This window comes from Mustela lutreola, chromosome 18 (genome assembly GCF_030435805.1).
Source record: "Mustela lutreola isolate mMusLut2 chromosome 18, mMusLut2.pri, whole genome shotgun sequence".
Lineage (NCBI taxonomy): Eukaryota > Metazoa > Chordata > Mammalia > Carnivora > Mustelidae > Mustela > Mustela lutreola.
Genome location: NC_081307.1, coordinates 28200366 through 28212826, shown reverse-complemented (window position 1 = coordinate 28212826; position 12461 = coordinate 28200366). Strand labels below are relative to the sequence as shown.

The 12461-nt window shown below is 44.4% G+C and overlaps 1 protein-coding gene across 7 annotated transcripts in view; it reads left to right on the top strand.

Annotated features, from left to right (window-relative positions):
• The window catches only part of STOX2 (storkhead box 2), a 247570-nt gene that overhangs the window by 228036 nt on the left and 7073 nt on the right, over positions 1-12461 (top strand). For 5 of the 7 annotated variants that reach the window (XM_059156282.1, XM_059156281.1, XM_059156276.1 and 2 more), the window contains one exon: positions 5503-7750. In XM_059156282.1, coding sequence (XP_059012265.1) covers positions 5503-7750 — 2248 coding nt within the window. Of the gene's footprint in view, positions 1-5502; positions 7755-7958; positions 8008-12461 lie in introns of those variants that run through there. The other 2 variants (XM_059156278.1, XM_059156279.1) reach the window with 2 other exon arrangements.

The window sequence follows — 12461 nt, the reverse complement described above, 5'->3', positions numbered from 1 at the left end:
GCCTATGTCATAAATTTAAAAAAAAGGTCTAGATTTTGGTCTTTATATCCATATTCTAAAGAATGTTTTTAGTGAAAAACCTAGTAAAAATGTCTGACATACTGAAATGGGACCCCTCTCCTTTTTTTTTTTTTTAAATGTAAAACCTTTTATCACCTTTCTATACTGGTTGAATTTTTATTTTTTTATTTTTATTTTTTTATTTTTTTAAGATTTTATTTATTTATTTGCCAGAGAGAGATCACAGGTAGACAGAGAGGCAGGCAGAGAGAGAGAGGGAAGCAGGCTCCCTGCTGAGCAGAGAGCCCAATGCGGGACTCGATTCCAGGACCCCGGGATCATGACCTGAGCTGAAGGCAGCGGCTTAACCCACTGAGCCACCCAGGCGCCCCCCCCCCCTTTTTTTTAATACTGGTTGAATTTTTAAAAACCACTCTTGTCGACCAGTTTCCATTACAGAAACAAGAATTTTTTTTAAGGTATAAAAAGAATGAAATATTTGCTTAACAGCTAAGTAAGTACTCCTCGTCCATCTATCCCGAATGGTCATTTAAATCAGACTAATACTTGTTGAGTTGTTGTAGTTGGAACTTCCCGGGAGGAAAGCTGACCCTCAGAGAAAGAACTGCTAATGGGGTTGAAGTTGGCTTTTAAATTTGCCGGAGAATGTTAACGTTATATACCCCGCATTCTATCTCCCAACTCACCCCGTTACGTCAGTGCTTGCAGAATTCCCCCTCGGCCAGTGTTCTCCACACATGAGAAGAAATAATCCAAAGAAGCCCACGAGAGTTTCTGTCCAAAATGCAAGAATGTGGGTAGGTGCTCTCCGTTCCGACAGTGGTCGGATTTGCGGGATTAAAGAGATCTTACAAGGCTAAGCGTCCCGTTGACAAGCGGTGCTTTTAGGTATCTGCTTTTGCTTTGGAAAGATGCGAAGGTGTGGAAAAGGAGACAAGTCAGCTTTCAGCTCTATTTGGATATGAAGTTTATCTTTGTTCTTGAAGTCCTCAAAATCCAAATTCATGGTGAATTTTGGGACTAGAATCTGGAAGTGGTGGAAAGTGCAAACACTAAAAATACCCATCACAGCCATCTCTTTCCCAGGAGAGCCCTGCCGATTTCTTATGCAAGTTTGGATTCCACAGACACCTAAAAATACCAGTCATTAGACAAGGGCTTCGTAATAAAATAATCATCCTAAAAATCAGTGACTTGCAGTTAAAGCTTTGAAAACCCACTGGCAGTAGTGTGGAGAGTGGATTGGACAGGGACTGCTTCTACTGTTTTTTCAAACTAAACGTGATTGGACTGACAAACTTGAAAATCCAAGACATGAAAACTTTAGATGTAAGTTCTCTTTGGAAACTCGTGCTTATTCCTTCCTTTGGGAACAATCCGAGCACTTATCTTTTTTTTTTCCCCCAGAGCTTTTTTTTTTTTTTTTTAATTAATATATAACATATTATTTGTTTCAGGGGTACAGGTCTGTGAATCATCAGGCTTACACAATTCACAGCACTCACCATAGCCCATACCCTCCCCGATGTCCATCACCCAGCCACCCCATCCCTCCCCATAGCCCACTCCCCTCCAGCAACCCTTAGTTTGTTTCCTGAGGTTAAGAGTCTCTTATGGTTTGTCTCCCTCCCTGGTTTCATCTTGTTTCATTTTTCCTTCCATTATCCCCATGATGCCCCATCTTGCCTCTCAAATTCCTCGTATCAGTGAGATCATAGAATAATTGTCTTTCTCTGATTGACTTATTTCACTAAGCATAATATTCTCTAGTTCCATCCATGTCGTCACAAATGGCAAGATTTCATTTCTTTTGATGGCTGCATAGTATTCCATTGTATATATGTACCACATCTTCTTTATCCATTCATCTGTTGATGGACATCTAGGTTCTTTCCATAGTTTGGCTATTGTGGACATTGCTGCAATAAACATTCGGGTGCACGTGCCCCTTCGGATCACTACATTTGTATCTTTAGGGTAAATACCCAGTAGCTGAGCACTGATTCTTAATGGTACATAAACATGATGACACTGGGGTTATAAGACTGTGCAGGTTCTTAAGTTTTCTATGGTCAGTGCTTAGAAGGCTTACAGTCAGCAAATTCTGTTTATAGTACAAGTTGTTTTCTGGATTACACCTCAGCTTTCCTTTATTACAGCAGCAGAGTCAACGGGTCAATCACAAATGCTTATAAATGAGCCTTACTGGGGCACGTGGGTGGCTCAGTGGGTTAAGCCTTTGCCTTCTGCTCGGGTCATGATCCTATCATCCTGGGATCGAGTCTCGCATCGGGCTCTCTGCTCAGCAGGGAGCTTTCTCTCTCTGCTTTCTCTCTCTCTCTCTCTCTCTCTCTGCCTGCCTTTCTGCCTACTTGTGATCTCTGCTAAATAAATAAATAAAATCTTTGAAAATAAATAAACAAATAAATAAATAAATAAATAAGCCTTACCAGTTTTTTGAAAGAACTTAATGTCTGTGACAATAGTGATCGCAAGCATGCTGCCACGTCAGATACAGTTCGTTTTCTGTATGGGTTTGAAACCCGCACGGCAATGCTGCCCAAGCCCAGTGGGCATCATTCTCGGGGCTGCAGTGGGCACAGTGTCTCCTCTTGGGAGTGGCAGTCTGTGTGAGTGGTGCCCCCGAACTTATTCATCCAAAGGCCCTGGTTGGGAGTAGGGCATAGAAGCTCTCTTAAGTGGCTTCTCTTAGGTGAATGTGTGTTTTATGACGACGCTCAAGAATTTCATATATAGGGTGGGGGTTGTATCACTAATTCACATGGAGTTCATTTTGTGCAGAAACTGTCATAAAATTCTTAAAAAATTGTTATTGTACCAGCCTGAAAGCCATTCGTGTAAACACCAACATACTACGTCTCTCAGGAGTAGAGCCCTAGACTAAAGGGAAACTGTGCAGTGCAAAAATTAGATGATTATACTAAACAATACATCATTCAAAAGCAATGTTGCCTTTCCCACGTTGGTCATGAAGGATGCCTTCTGAAGATGGTAGCAGGGATGGATGGACAGGTCACATCATATTCATGGGACACTCTCCCGGGCCATTACTCATGTTTTCATATCCCACTTTTGTAGTTTTGGAAGGATTGTGGCAAACTGAGTTTGCCCTGCTCTTCTAGGTTGCTACATGATGTTCTCTGAAGGTAATCTGGTTTCCATGGGTCCTGCCCCAAAGTTGAGACGATTACTAGCTAATGTTTCTAGAGCCCGCACTGCATTTCAGGTACTGCTGTCCATACATTAAACTCCTTTAGACTCAGAACTACCCTGTGAGGGTACCTGCTGTCATCCACATTCTGATGACCGTGAGCAGAGGTTCAGGTTAATTAAGTTGCCTAAGGCGGTACCTGCTGTATGTGTTTTCTAGCACAGCCTAACAAGGTATGGGGGCAAAAACACTAGAAATTTATTGTCTTACAGTTCAGGAGACTAGAACTACAAAATCAAGATATCAGTGCAGTTGGCTGGTTCCTTCTGAGGTCTGTTGAGGGTAGACAGACCACACTCCTTGGCTCATGGATGGACATCTTCAACCAATGTTTCTTCACATTGTCTTCTCTCTGTGCATGTGCTTCTGCCCACTTTCCTCTTTGTAGGAGAACATTGGTCATGCTGGAGAAGAGCCCATGCCAATGACCTCATTTTAACTTGTTTCTCTATACAAAGGCCCTGTTTCCAAGCAAGGTCCCATTCTGAGGTTTGGGGCATTAGATATAAACACAGGAAGGGTGTGGGCAGGGGAGGCTGCCTAATTCAACCACTACCATCAGCTCGTTGCAATGGAGCTGGAGTTTGAATCTAGCCACGTGGCCCTGGGCTCCAGGCTTTCGGTCTCCACATTCCATTGCCCTAACTGTGTTAGGCTGAGTCACATGTAATTGTCATTTTGTGGGTCAGACATGGTTGAACATTGGCAGTATGATTCGACCTGACCCATTTCCAAACTCTGGCATGCAGGTCAAATCAGTTAGTACTAGCACGCTCCGTGGGCCTGGCATTGAGGGATGGAGAATGCCCTAGAAATACATGAATGCTCTGTAACCTGGAAAGTTCATACTCTCTAATGAATTTGGACTCTTGATTCTGTCCTTTAAGAAAGACAAGGCATAAACACACAAAGGGCTATGCACATAAAGCCCTTTGAAAACAGTGTCGGTCCTGGTACCAGGAAGTGTCTGTCCCTTTCTTCTGGAATTTCTATACTAGTGAATATGGCATATTTGGCAGTGACCAGATGGATGTAGAGCATCTAAATTTCCACAGTTGTATTTCTTAGGGCCTTTGGGTTACGAGGTAACCTCCTTCCTACAGACTCAGTCTGAGAAGGAGAATATTCTCACTTAAACCTGACAGACCCTGTTGTCCTTTTCAAAACCAAAGGTCATGGTTTCAGAATTGGAGGGTGCATCATGAGCCATGATCAAGTCTAATTGCCCTTTGATGTAACTTACAAAATTAAGTTTATTAAGTAAGCTTAGTCTTGAAAAATGAGTGTGTGGTGTAGCTTCCAGGGTATACACTAGACTCTGTACATGTTCTGATTGTTTTCAAGTGCCAAGACAGCTATTTCAACTCAGTGTCCCTATTTTTTTTCTATCAAGGAAGACTTTTTTTGGTAAATGTATATTACATCATATAAAACATTTTTCATTTTCCCCTCCTTTAAAAACACTCTGCTTTTTTTTTTTTTTTAAAGATTTTATTTATTTATTTGACAGGCAGAGGTCACAAGTAGGCACAGAGGCAGGCAGAGAGACAGGAAGAAGCAAGCTCCCTGCTGAGCAGAGAGGTGTATGCGGGGCTTGATCCCAAGACCCTGAGATCATGACCCTAGCTGAAGGCAGAGGCTTAACCTACTGAGCCACCCACGTGCCCCAAAACATTCTGCCTTCGATGGCTCAGTTTAGTAAAGGTTTGTGACAAAAGTGCCAGTCTCACTTCACCTGCTTCCATCTCTCTTCCTGAGCACCTCCAGGTCCTGCTGACTTGCCATGTGAAGTACTCGGAAACTTAGCAAAATTGGTAGGATTTTATCTGAGTTTGGGCTGCTGTAACAAAATGCCATAGACTGGGTGGTGGTGGGGGTCTGAAGCCACAGACATTTAATTCTCAGAGTCCTGGAAGGCTAAGAGCTCTGAGATCAAGGCACCAGCTGATTTGGTGTCTGGTGAGGACCGTCTTGCTGGCTTGAAGACATGGCAAGAGGAGGGGGCTCTCGCTTCTTCCTCTTCTTATGAGGGCACATCCCGAGGGCCTCGCCCTCAGGAGCCCATCTAAGCCTAGTCACCTTCCAAAGGCCCTACCTCCTGGTACCCTTACATCAGCGATCAGGATTCAAATGCAGGAATATTGGGGGTGGGGGTCCAAACATTCAGTTCATAGCAGATTCGGAAAAAATCAGGAAGCAGCTGCAGGTTCCCTCTATGTTCTCAAGAGTCTTTATTCCTTTGGTTTCAGGTGTTCCCACCCCAAGTCAAGAAATTCTACGGCACACGTTGAACACGCTGGTGCGGGAGCGGAAGATCTACCCAACTCCAGATGGCTATTTCATCGTGACCCCACAGACTTATTTCATTACTCCCTCTCTCATAAGAACTAACAGTAAATGGTACCATTTGGATGAGAGGATACCTGACAGGTCTCAGTGTACCTCTCCACAACCGGGAACCATAACGCCCTCTGCCTCAGGCTGCGTCAGGGAAAGAACGTTACCCAGAAACCACTGCGACTCTTGCCACTGCTGCAGAGAAGACATGCACAGCATGCTTGCTTCCACTCTGCAGAGGAAACCCGCCAAGGACTGCAAAGACCCCTACTGCCCTCCGTCACTATGCCAGGTGCCACCCACTGAAAAGAGCAAAAGTACTGTAAACTTTTCTTATAAGACAGAAACTCTCTCAAAACCTAAAGATGGTGAAAAGCAGTCCAAAAAATTCGGGCTCAAATTATTCCGGCTGAGTTTTAAAAAAGATAAGACCAAACAACTAGCCAATTTCTCAGCCCAGTTTCCTCCCGAGGAGTGGCCCCTGCGAGACGAAGACACACCAACTACTATCCCCAGGGAAGTGGAAATGGAAATCATTAGGCGCATTAACCCGGACTTGACCGTGGAAAATGTCATGAGGCACACTGCACTAATGAAGAAACTAGAAGAAGAAAAAGCGCATAGGAGTAAAGCTGGGTCCTCTGCCCATCACAGTGGAAGAAGTAAAAAGAGTAGGACTCATCGCAAGTCCCATGGAAAATCTCGGTCACACAGCAAGACACGAGTGTCTAAAGGAGACCCTTCGGATGGTTCTCATCTGGATCTCCCAGGTGACAGAGAGTATGACTTTTGTGATCCTCTTACCAGGGCACCCAGGGAGGGCTGCTTCATCATTGAACACAAAGGAGATAACTTCATCATGCATAGCAACACGAACGTGATCGAGTCTCATTTCCCCATGACCCCAGAATGGGATGTGTCTGGGGAATTGGCCAAAAGGAGAACTGAGATGCCTTTTCCTGAACCTTCCAGGGGAAGCTCCCACTCAAAAGTGCACCGAAGTCACAGCCATACCCAGGACCGAAGGTCCAGGAATGAGAGATCCAGCAAAGCCAAGGAGAGATCCAGATCGATGGATAACTCAAAGGGCCCTCTGGGTGCTTCTTCTCTAGGGACACCCGAAGACCTGGCTGAAGGCTGTAGCCAAGATGACCAAACCCCCAGCCAGTCCTACATTGATGATAGTACTTTAAGGCCTGCACAAACAATTGGTCATCAAAGGGCTCACGTTTCATCCACGAGCTATAAAGAGGTGTGTATTCCAGAAATAGTCGGTGGCAGCAAGGAGCCTTCCAGTGCTTGTAGCCTTCTGGAGCCGGGCAAACCCCCTGAGAGTTTGCCATCCTGTCCCACAAAAACAGCTACAGATGACTATTTCCAGTGCAACACCTCCAGTGAGACAGTCCTCACGGTGCCATCACCTCTGGGAAAGAACAAAGAGGATCATGACACTCTAACTCTGGCGGAAGGGGTGAAAAAGCTGCCTCTGCCTGACAGGCAGGCCCCACATTCTTCTAGAGAGCCTGTAGGGCACAAGGAGGAGTCACCAAAAGGGCCAGGTGGGGGTCCAGCCGCTTCGGGCACAGGGGCAGAAGGGATGGCCAATGGACGCCTCGTCCAGCACCACAGCGCTGAGCCCAGCAGCCTGGACAAGAGGAAAGAGATATTCAGCAAAGACACATTGTTCAAACCTCTTCACAGCACCTTGTCTGTCAACAGCTATCACAAATCGAGCCTGTCCCTCCTCAAATCTCTTCCGAAGACCCCTGCCGACACACTGCCAGGCCGATGCGAGAAACTGGAGCCGTCGCTGGGAACCTCAGTGGCACCAGCGATGCCCGGTTCCCAGCGTCAGCAGGAGTCAGGGGGGAACCAGGAAGCCTCTTTTGACTATTACAACGTCTCCGACGATGATGACTCTGAGGAAGGGGCCAACAAAAACACGGAAGAGGAAAAAAACAGAGATGATGTAGGCACCATGCAGTGGCTCCTTGAGAGGGAGAAGGAAAGAGACTTGCAGAGGAAGTTTGAGAAGAACCTCACCCTCCTGGCCCCAAAAGAAACCGACAGCAGCAGCAACCAGAGAGCCACCCATTCGGCACGCCTCGACAGCATGGACAGCAGCAGCATCACTGTGGACAGTGGATTCAACTCCCCACGGTAGGGAGAAACATCGCTGCTTGCGTACACACGCGCACACACACACATACACACACGTGTGTGCATGCACGCACACACCCACCAGGGCCCGGGGCTTTATATAAATAACTTGAAAAGCTTCCCATGTCACTGTTTTAATTCTGTGAATGCGGGTTAAGGGTTGTGTGAGTTGCGCTGTTAACAACCTGTTTCTGACTTCTTTTTTCAGGAATTGAAACAAATGTTTCTGCAGCTGTAGAGATCACCAATCTGGACTGGTGGGTTGGCTCCCTCCCTCAAACTGGCATCAGGCAAATATAACTAGGACAGACATTTTCCAGGATTTTTCTTCTATGTTTCTGTTAGCACCGTGCAGATAAAAGAAGGGTTTTTTTTTGTTTTTTCGTTTGTTTGTTTGTTTGTTTACTCTTAGTAATTTCTTGAGTAGAATGAGTGGTCAGTAGTCACCTGGGGTTTGAGTAGGTCTTGGGTATAAATCTCTTGGCTCAAGGAGAGGGTCCTTCTAGTGGGAGGAGCAGATCTCAGCACCTTCCTGGGGGAGCTAGATGCTAGTTGCCCTTCTAATCCTGACCCTGTGTGCTCCCTCCCCCACCTGCTCATACACTTCACGTCCACAGAGAAATGGAGTCTTGTGTCTTTCACAGAACAGTGAGGAGCCTCTGTTCCCTTAGATCAGAGTGTTTTCTCTCTCCTCCTGCAGCATTGATACAGACCATTAAGGCCCTCTAATCATAGCTGGTAATTCAGAAAGGATTAACAGAGTGCACGCGATGCCTAACAGCCATGTCCGGCGTGCTGAAGTGGTTCAGGGGTTAAGAAAGCAAAAGAGAGTCTATGCAACTTCCTTTTATTTCCTCCTTAACTCTTCCTTCTCCTCCAAGGGTTACTTGGGACCTAATTCTCCTTCTAAATTCTACTCCAGATTGGTGACTCTGAGATGCAGAAATACTACTAAGAGGTGGACATTTCTCATTAGCTGTGATTCCCAAGATTCTGCGATACTGATCATTTTAATGAGTACTCAGATACGATGATGAACTTCATTTATTTTAATTATTAAGAATGAAACTTAGTTCTGTTGTGATCATTTCACTTTATCTCTAGATAATTTGGGGACAGCACATCCCCAGATCAGAATTGGGAATTTCTAATCGGCCCCATATTTGGCCTTTGTTATTTCTTAAAGGGCTAGTTTTTTATTATGATGAGGATTATTTTTGCCATGTAACCTTTTTATCTAAGTTAACACATGTGTGGAATTCTAATGTCCAAACAAACCAGAGATGGTGCTCTGCTTAAAGTGGGTGTGAGCCCAGGAGCCCCAAGTCTCCTCCGCCTTTCCCTCATGGAGCCCTAACTGACCTCAGGGAGCCATGGCCCTCCATCCAAAAACGACTGGCCTATCGAGTGACTTTTCTACAAAATAACTTACACTAAATATATATTTTTTAAATCCTCAATCAAATTTTAATTTATTTACCAATTATTTTATATCTCCTTTTCTTTCTATTTCCCTCTTCTGCTCTTTTTTTTTCCTCTTGAATTTCTAACAGCGGCTACCAGGGAGGCATAATCGAAGGTCTGTAATTGACAGTAGAAGTTCAAAGCCATGGCTTATGGAAGGTGTGGTTTATCTGCCTGTACCTTATGTTCACCTGTTTTTTACTATGTAGACTCTGCCTCCCTCATGCTTTACACACTGGTTTCTGAACTTGCGTGGTACCCCTTGGCCCGAGCACCACCACAGAGGGCAGACTGCTGTGCTCCAGACATAACTGCTACAGAGACATTGAGAGTAGTTTAATGGGTTCTAACTCAGCCTACCACCACAGAATATTGAAAGGTTTTTTGGTTTGTTTGGGGGCAAATAAATACTCATGAGATCATTGAACCAGTCTTGCCACAGAATGTATTGTTTTATCTCTAAATTCGGGGGGTAGAATATAGAACTTGTGAACGGAATTATTTTCTGGAAGTGAGTTTATTTTCATTTAAGTTAAATGCTTTGTCACGGTAAGAGATACGATGGTTCTGAGGGGACAACTTTCTCTCACTTAGCTACATGTCTCTCCACTACTGTTAGGTAGAATTTTCTCCGTAGGAATACATAGATGGCCCATAAATTTCATGCAGTTAGATAATCTACAGAATAATTCCTAATTTTGCCTCTTTTGCCTTTAATATCCTGTGGTTAGAAAGTAGGTCACAACCATTTTAAACCGTATTTTCAGCACACCTCAGTTAATCGACTAAGTTGTTTTCTGATGCATGATTGTGGTCTGTGGAGGAGAATATTTGAGTTCTAGGGAGTTTTATTCTCCAGCAGGAGGAGGATTTTAGCCAAGTAGCATTATCAGGCTGGTACGTCTCCAGTGCCGTGACATACAGATACTTTAAGTGGGTCATTTATTTGAGTCTTTTAGTACCTCCTCCACTGAGCGACTAAGATCCAATAACAACAACAAAGACCAAGAAAGGTGATCCCCACACTCCGAGCTTTCCATGCTAGCTCAGAAGTCGTCTTCAGCCACATTCCCAAAATTCTTCAGTCCCTTTTGTTGGGACTGCAAGGGTTTTTAGACGGAAACAAGGTAGAAGCTTCAATTCTGCTCTGAGATCGGATATTGAACATGAAAACTCTTGACCTAAAAAACCTGCAACTCCAAATCTGAGGCCAAAAACAGGCTGACAAACAGTGTGAAAATCCGAGGGTGCAGAGCGGCCAGGGACGTGCCCGCTTCATAGGGTGTGAGCATGCGCTGTCGAAGTGTGGGGCAAGGGAGGTGCGCGCATCCAGGAGGAGCCCCATACCTGATCTGTTCACGTCTGCTTCTAAACTCCTGTCCTTTTATTCCATGGGGTTTCTTTTCCAACAAAGATCAAGAGCTTTTAAATGGGAGGACTATTTCTACTGCTAATGTTCTATCTCCATTAGCTTTTTCATCACACCCAGAGCCCTCATTAGGAGCGTGGCACCCTGCCCTCATTATTACAGCAGTAACGAAATATATACCGTTTGGAGAAACTGGAGTGCTGTATCTATTCATCACTATGAATGACTCTGCCCAGAGGTGGTCAGAGGCATCTTTGAGCACAGACAGCTCCCAGCTTAGATGGTCTTTAGCAGTGATGTGTGTGCACAGTGCCTGGTCCAGTGCCTGGCATACAGCGGGTGCCTGATGAGAGCAAACCCTGCCTTGAAAGCTGATTTCAAAGGCTTAAGCGGGTTTAAGGGCCTTTGGACCTTAAAATGCATTTTTCCATAGAAAAGGGGTCACCAGTAACCAAGGCAGTCTGAAGCCAAGTCATAGTAGCTGCTTCATTCATTAGATGCCGGATGTACAACTGAAATAATTATAATGTATCTAGCTTTTTAGCGTACAGATTCATTGACGCTTACTTCTTCACAATCACTCTGTGAGTAGGTTAATCCCCTAACCCTCCTCATTTTAGAGATGGGGAAATCGAATACTATAAAAAGTTACTCTCGCAGTTAAGAGTGAAACTGAAGGAATGGGTCACAATATCTTTGGGGTTCTACGTGTTGATTGCCTTCTTTCTTCCTCCGCCGGACCTTAGGCCTCAGCAAAGGTGCTGGCAAGCCCCTGGTGAATTTTCTTAGGGAAAGGGTAAGGCAGGTAAGTAGGTGAGTCTAACACTTAACATCGCTTTAGTGGTAATGTTCTGGGGTATTCTGTAGGTATGCTCAGATCTACCGTAAGCACAATGAAAGAACTTGACTTATTTCTGTAAACATATTAACCTTCTGGAGGTGCCCTTTGCAGTCAAGAAAGATCCAGTTGTCTTTTTGGTAGTTGATGACGAAAATTCTTTTAAACAGCTACCCCTTGGCACACTCAAGGACACAAGGGTTAGGATGAAATAATCCACTATCTAAGAAGTGCCACCAAACACAGTACAAGCATCCCCTGCTTTCTGAAACTTTGTGTTAACAACCCTTCACTTTTACGAAAGACCCTATGTTAGTAACAGCTTTCTTCGTGAAAGCAAAAATCTTCAGATTTCTTACACTCAGCAAAAACAGGTACTAACCTGGGTCTTCTGTAGCAGCGAAGGGCATTAATGGAGAGCATTTGGAAAGCATGTGTAAACCCTTCCTGACGTTTAGGCTTACAGAAGATTTCATATGAACACCCTGCACTCTGATAGTGGGAAAAAAATCTATGCGGGGTTCAGACAAAATGGCGTTAATTTAGTGTGGGAATGACGGAGAGGTGGTGAGGATGTCCGTTGAAGCAGTCTGACCTGCCAACTAGTTTCAGCAGGCTGAAATCAGCAACGGGGGGGGGGGCAACTCTCATAGAGTATTTTCTAAACTCTGAATCTGCCCAGTCGGGTAAATGGATGTTTTGAGCATCCTTGTGGTTTCTTCAGCATCTTTGTAAACTTAGGTTTCTTATTCCTATTTTGAGGACTTTGAATATAGAACCTGTCCAGTTCCTATCCATCAGGCTAAGTAACCTTATTTCTACTATTGCCCTACACATTTAAAATGTTAATGTTCTGAATCAAGATTCAAGAAGTTCTAACTTTAAAAATTAGAAGAGAAGTAGAAATACCTTTAAATCACCTCTGTCCATAACAAGCCTTGAAAAATAAAATATTGCTACCAATGTAAACTTCACAAATGAATGGGGGAAATCTAAGATTCCTGATCTGGAAATACAATGTATGTCCGTGAAAGTGTTAA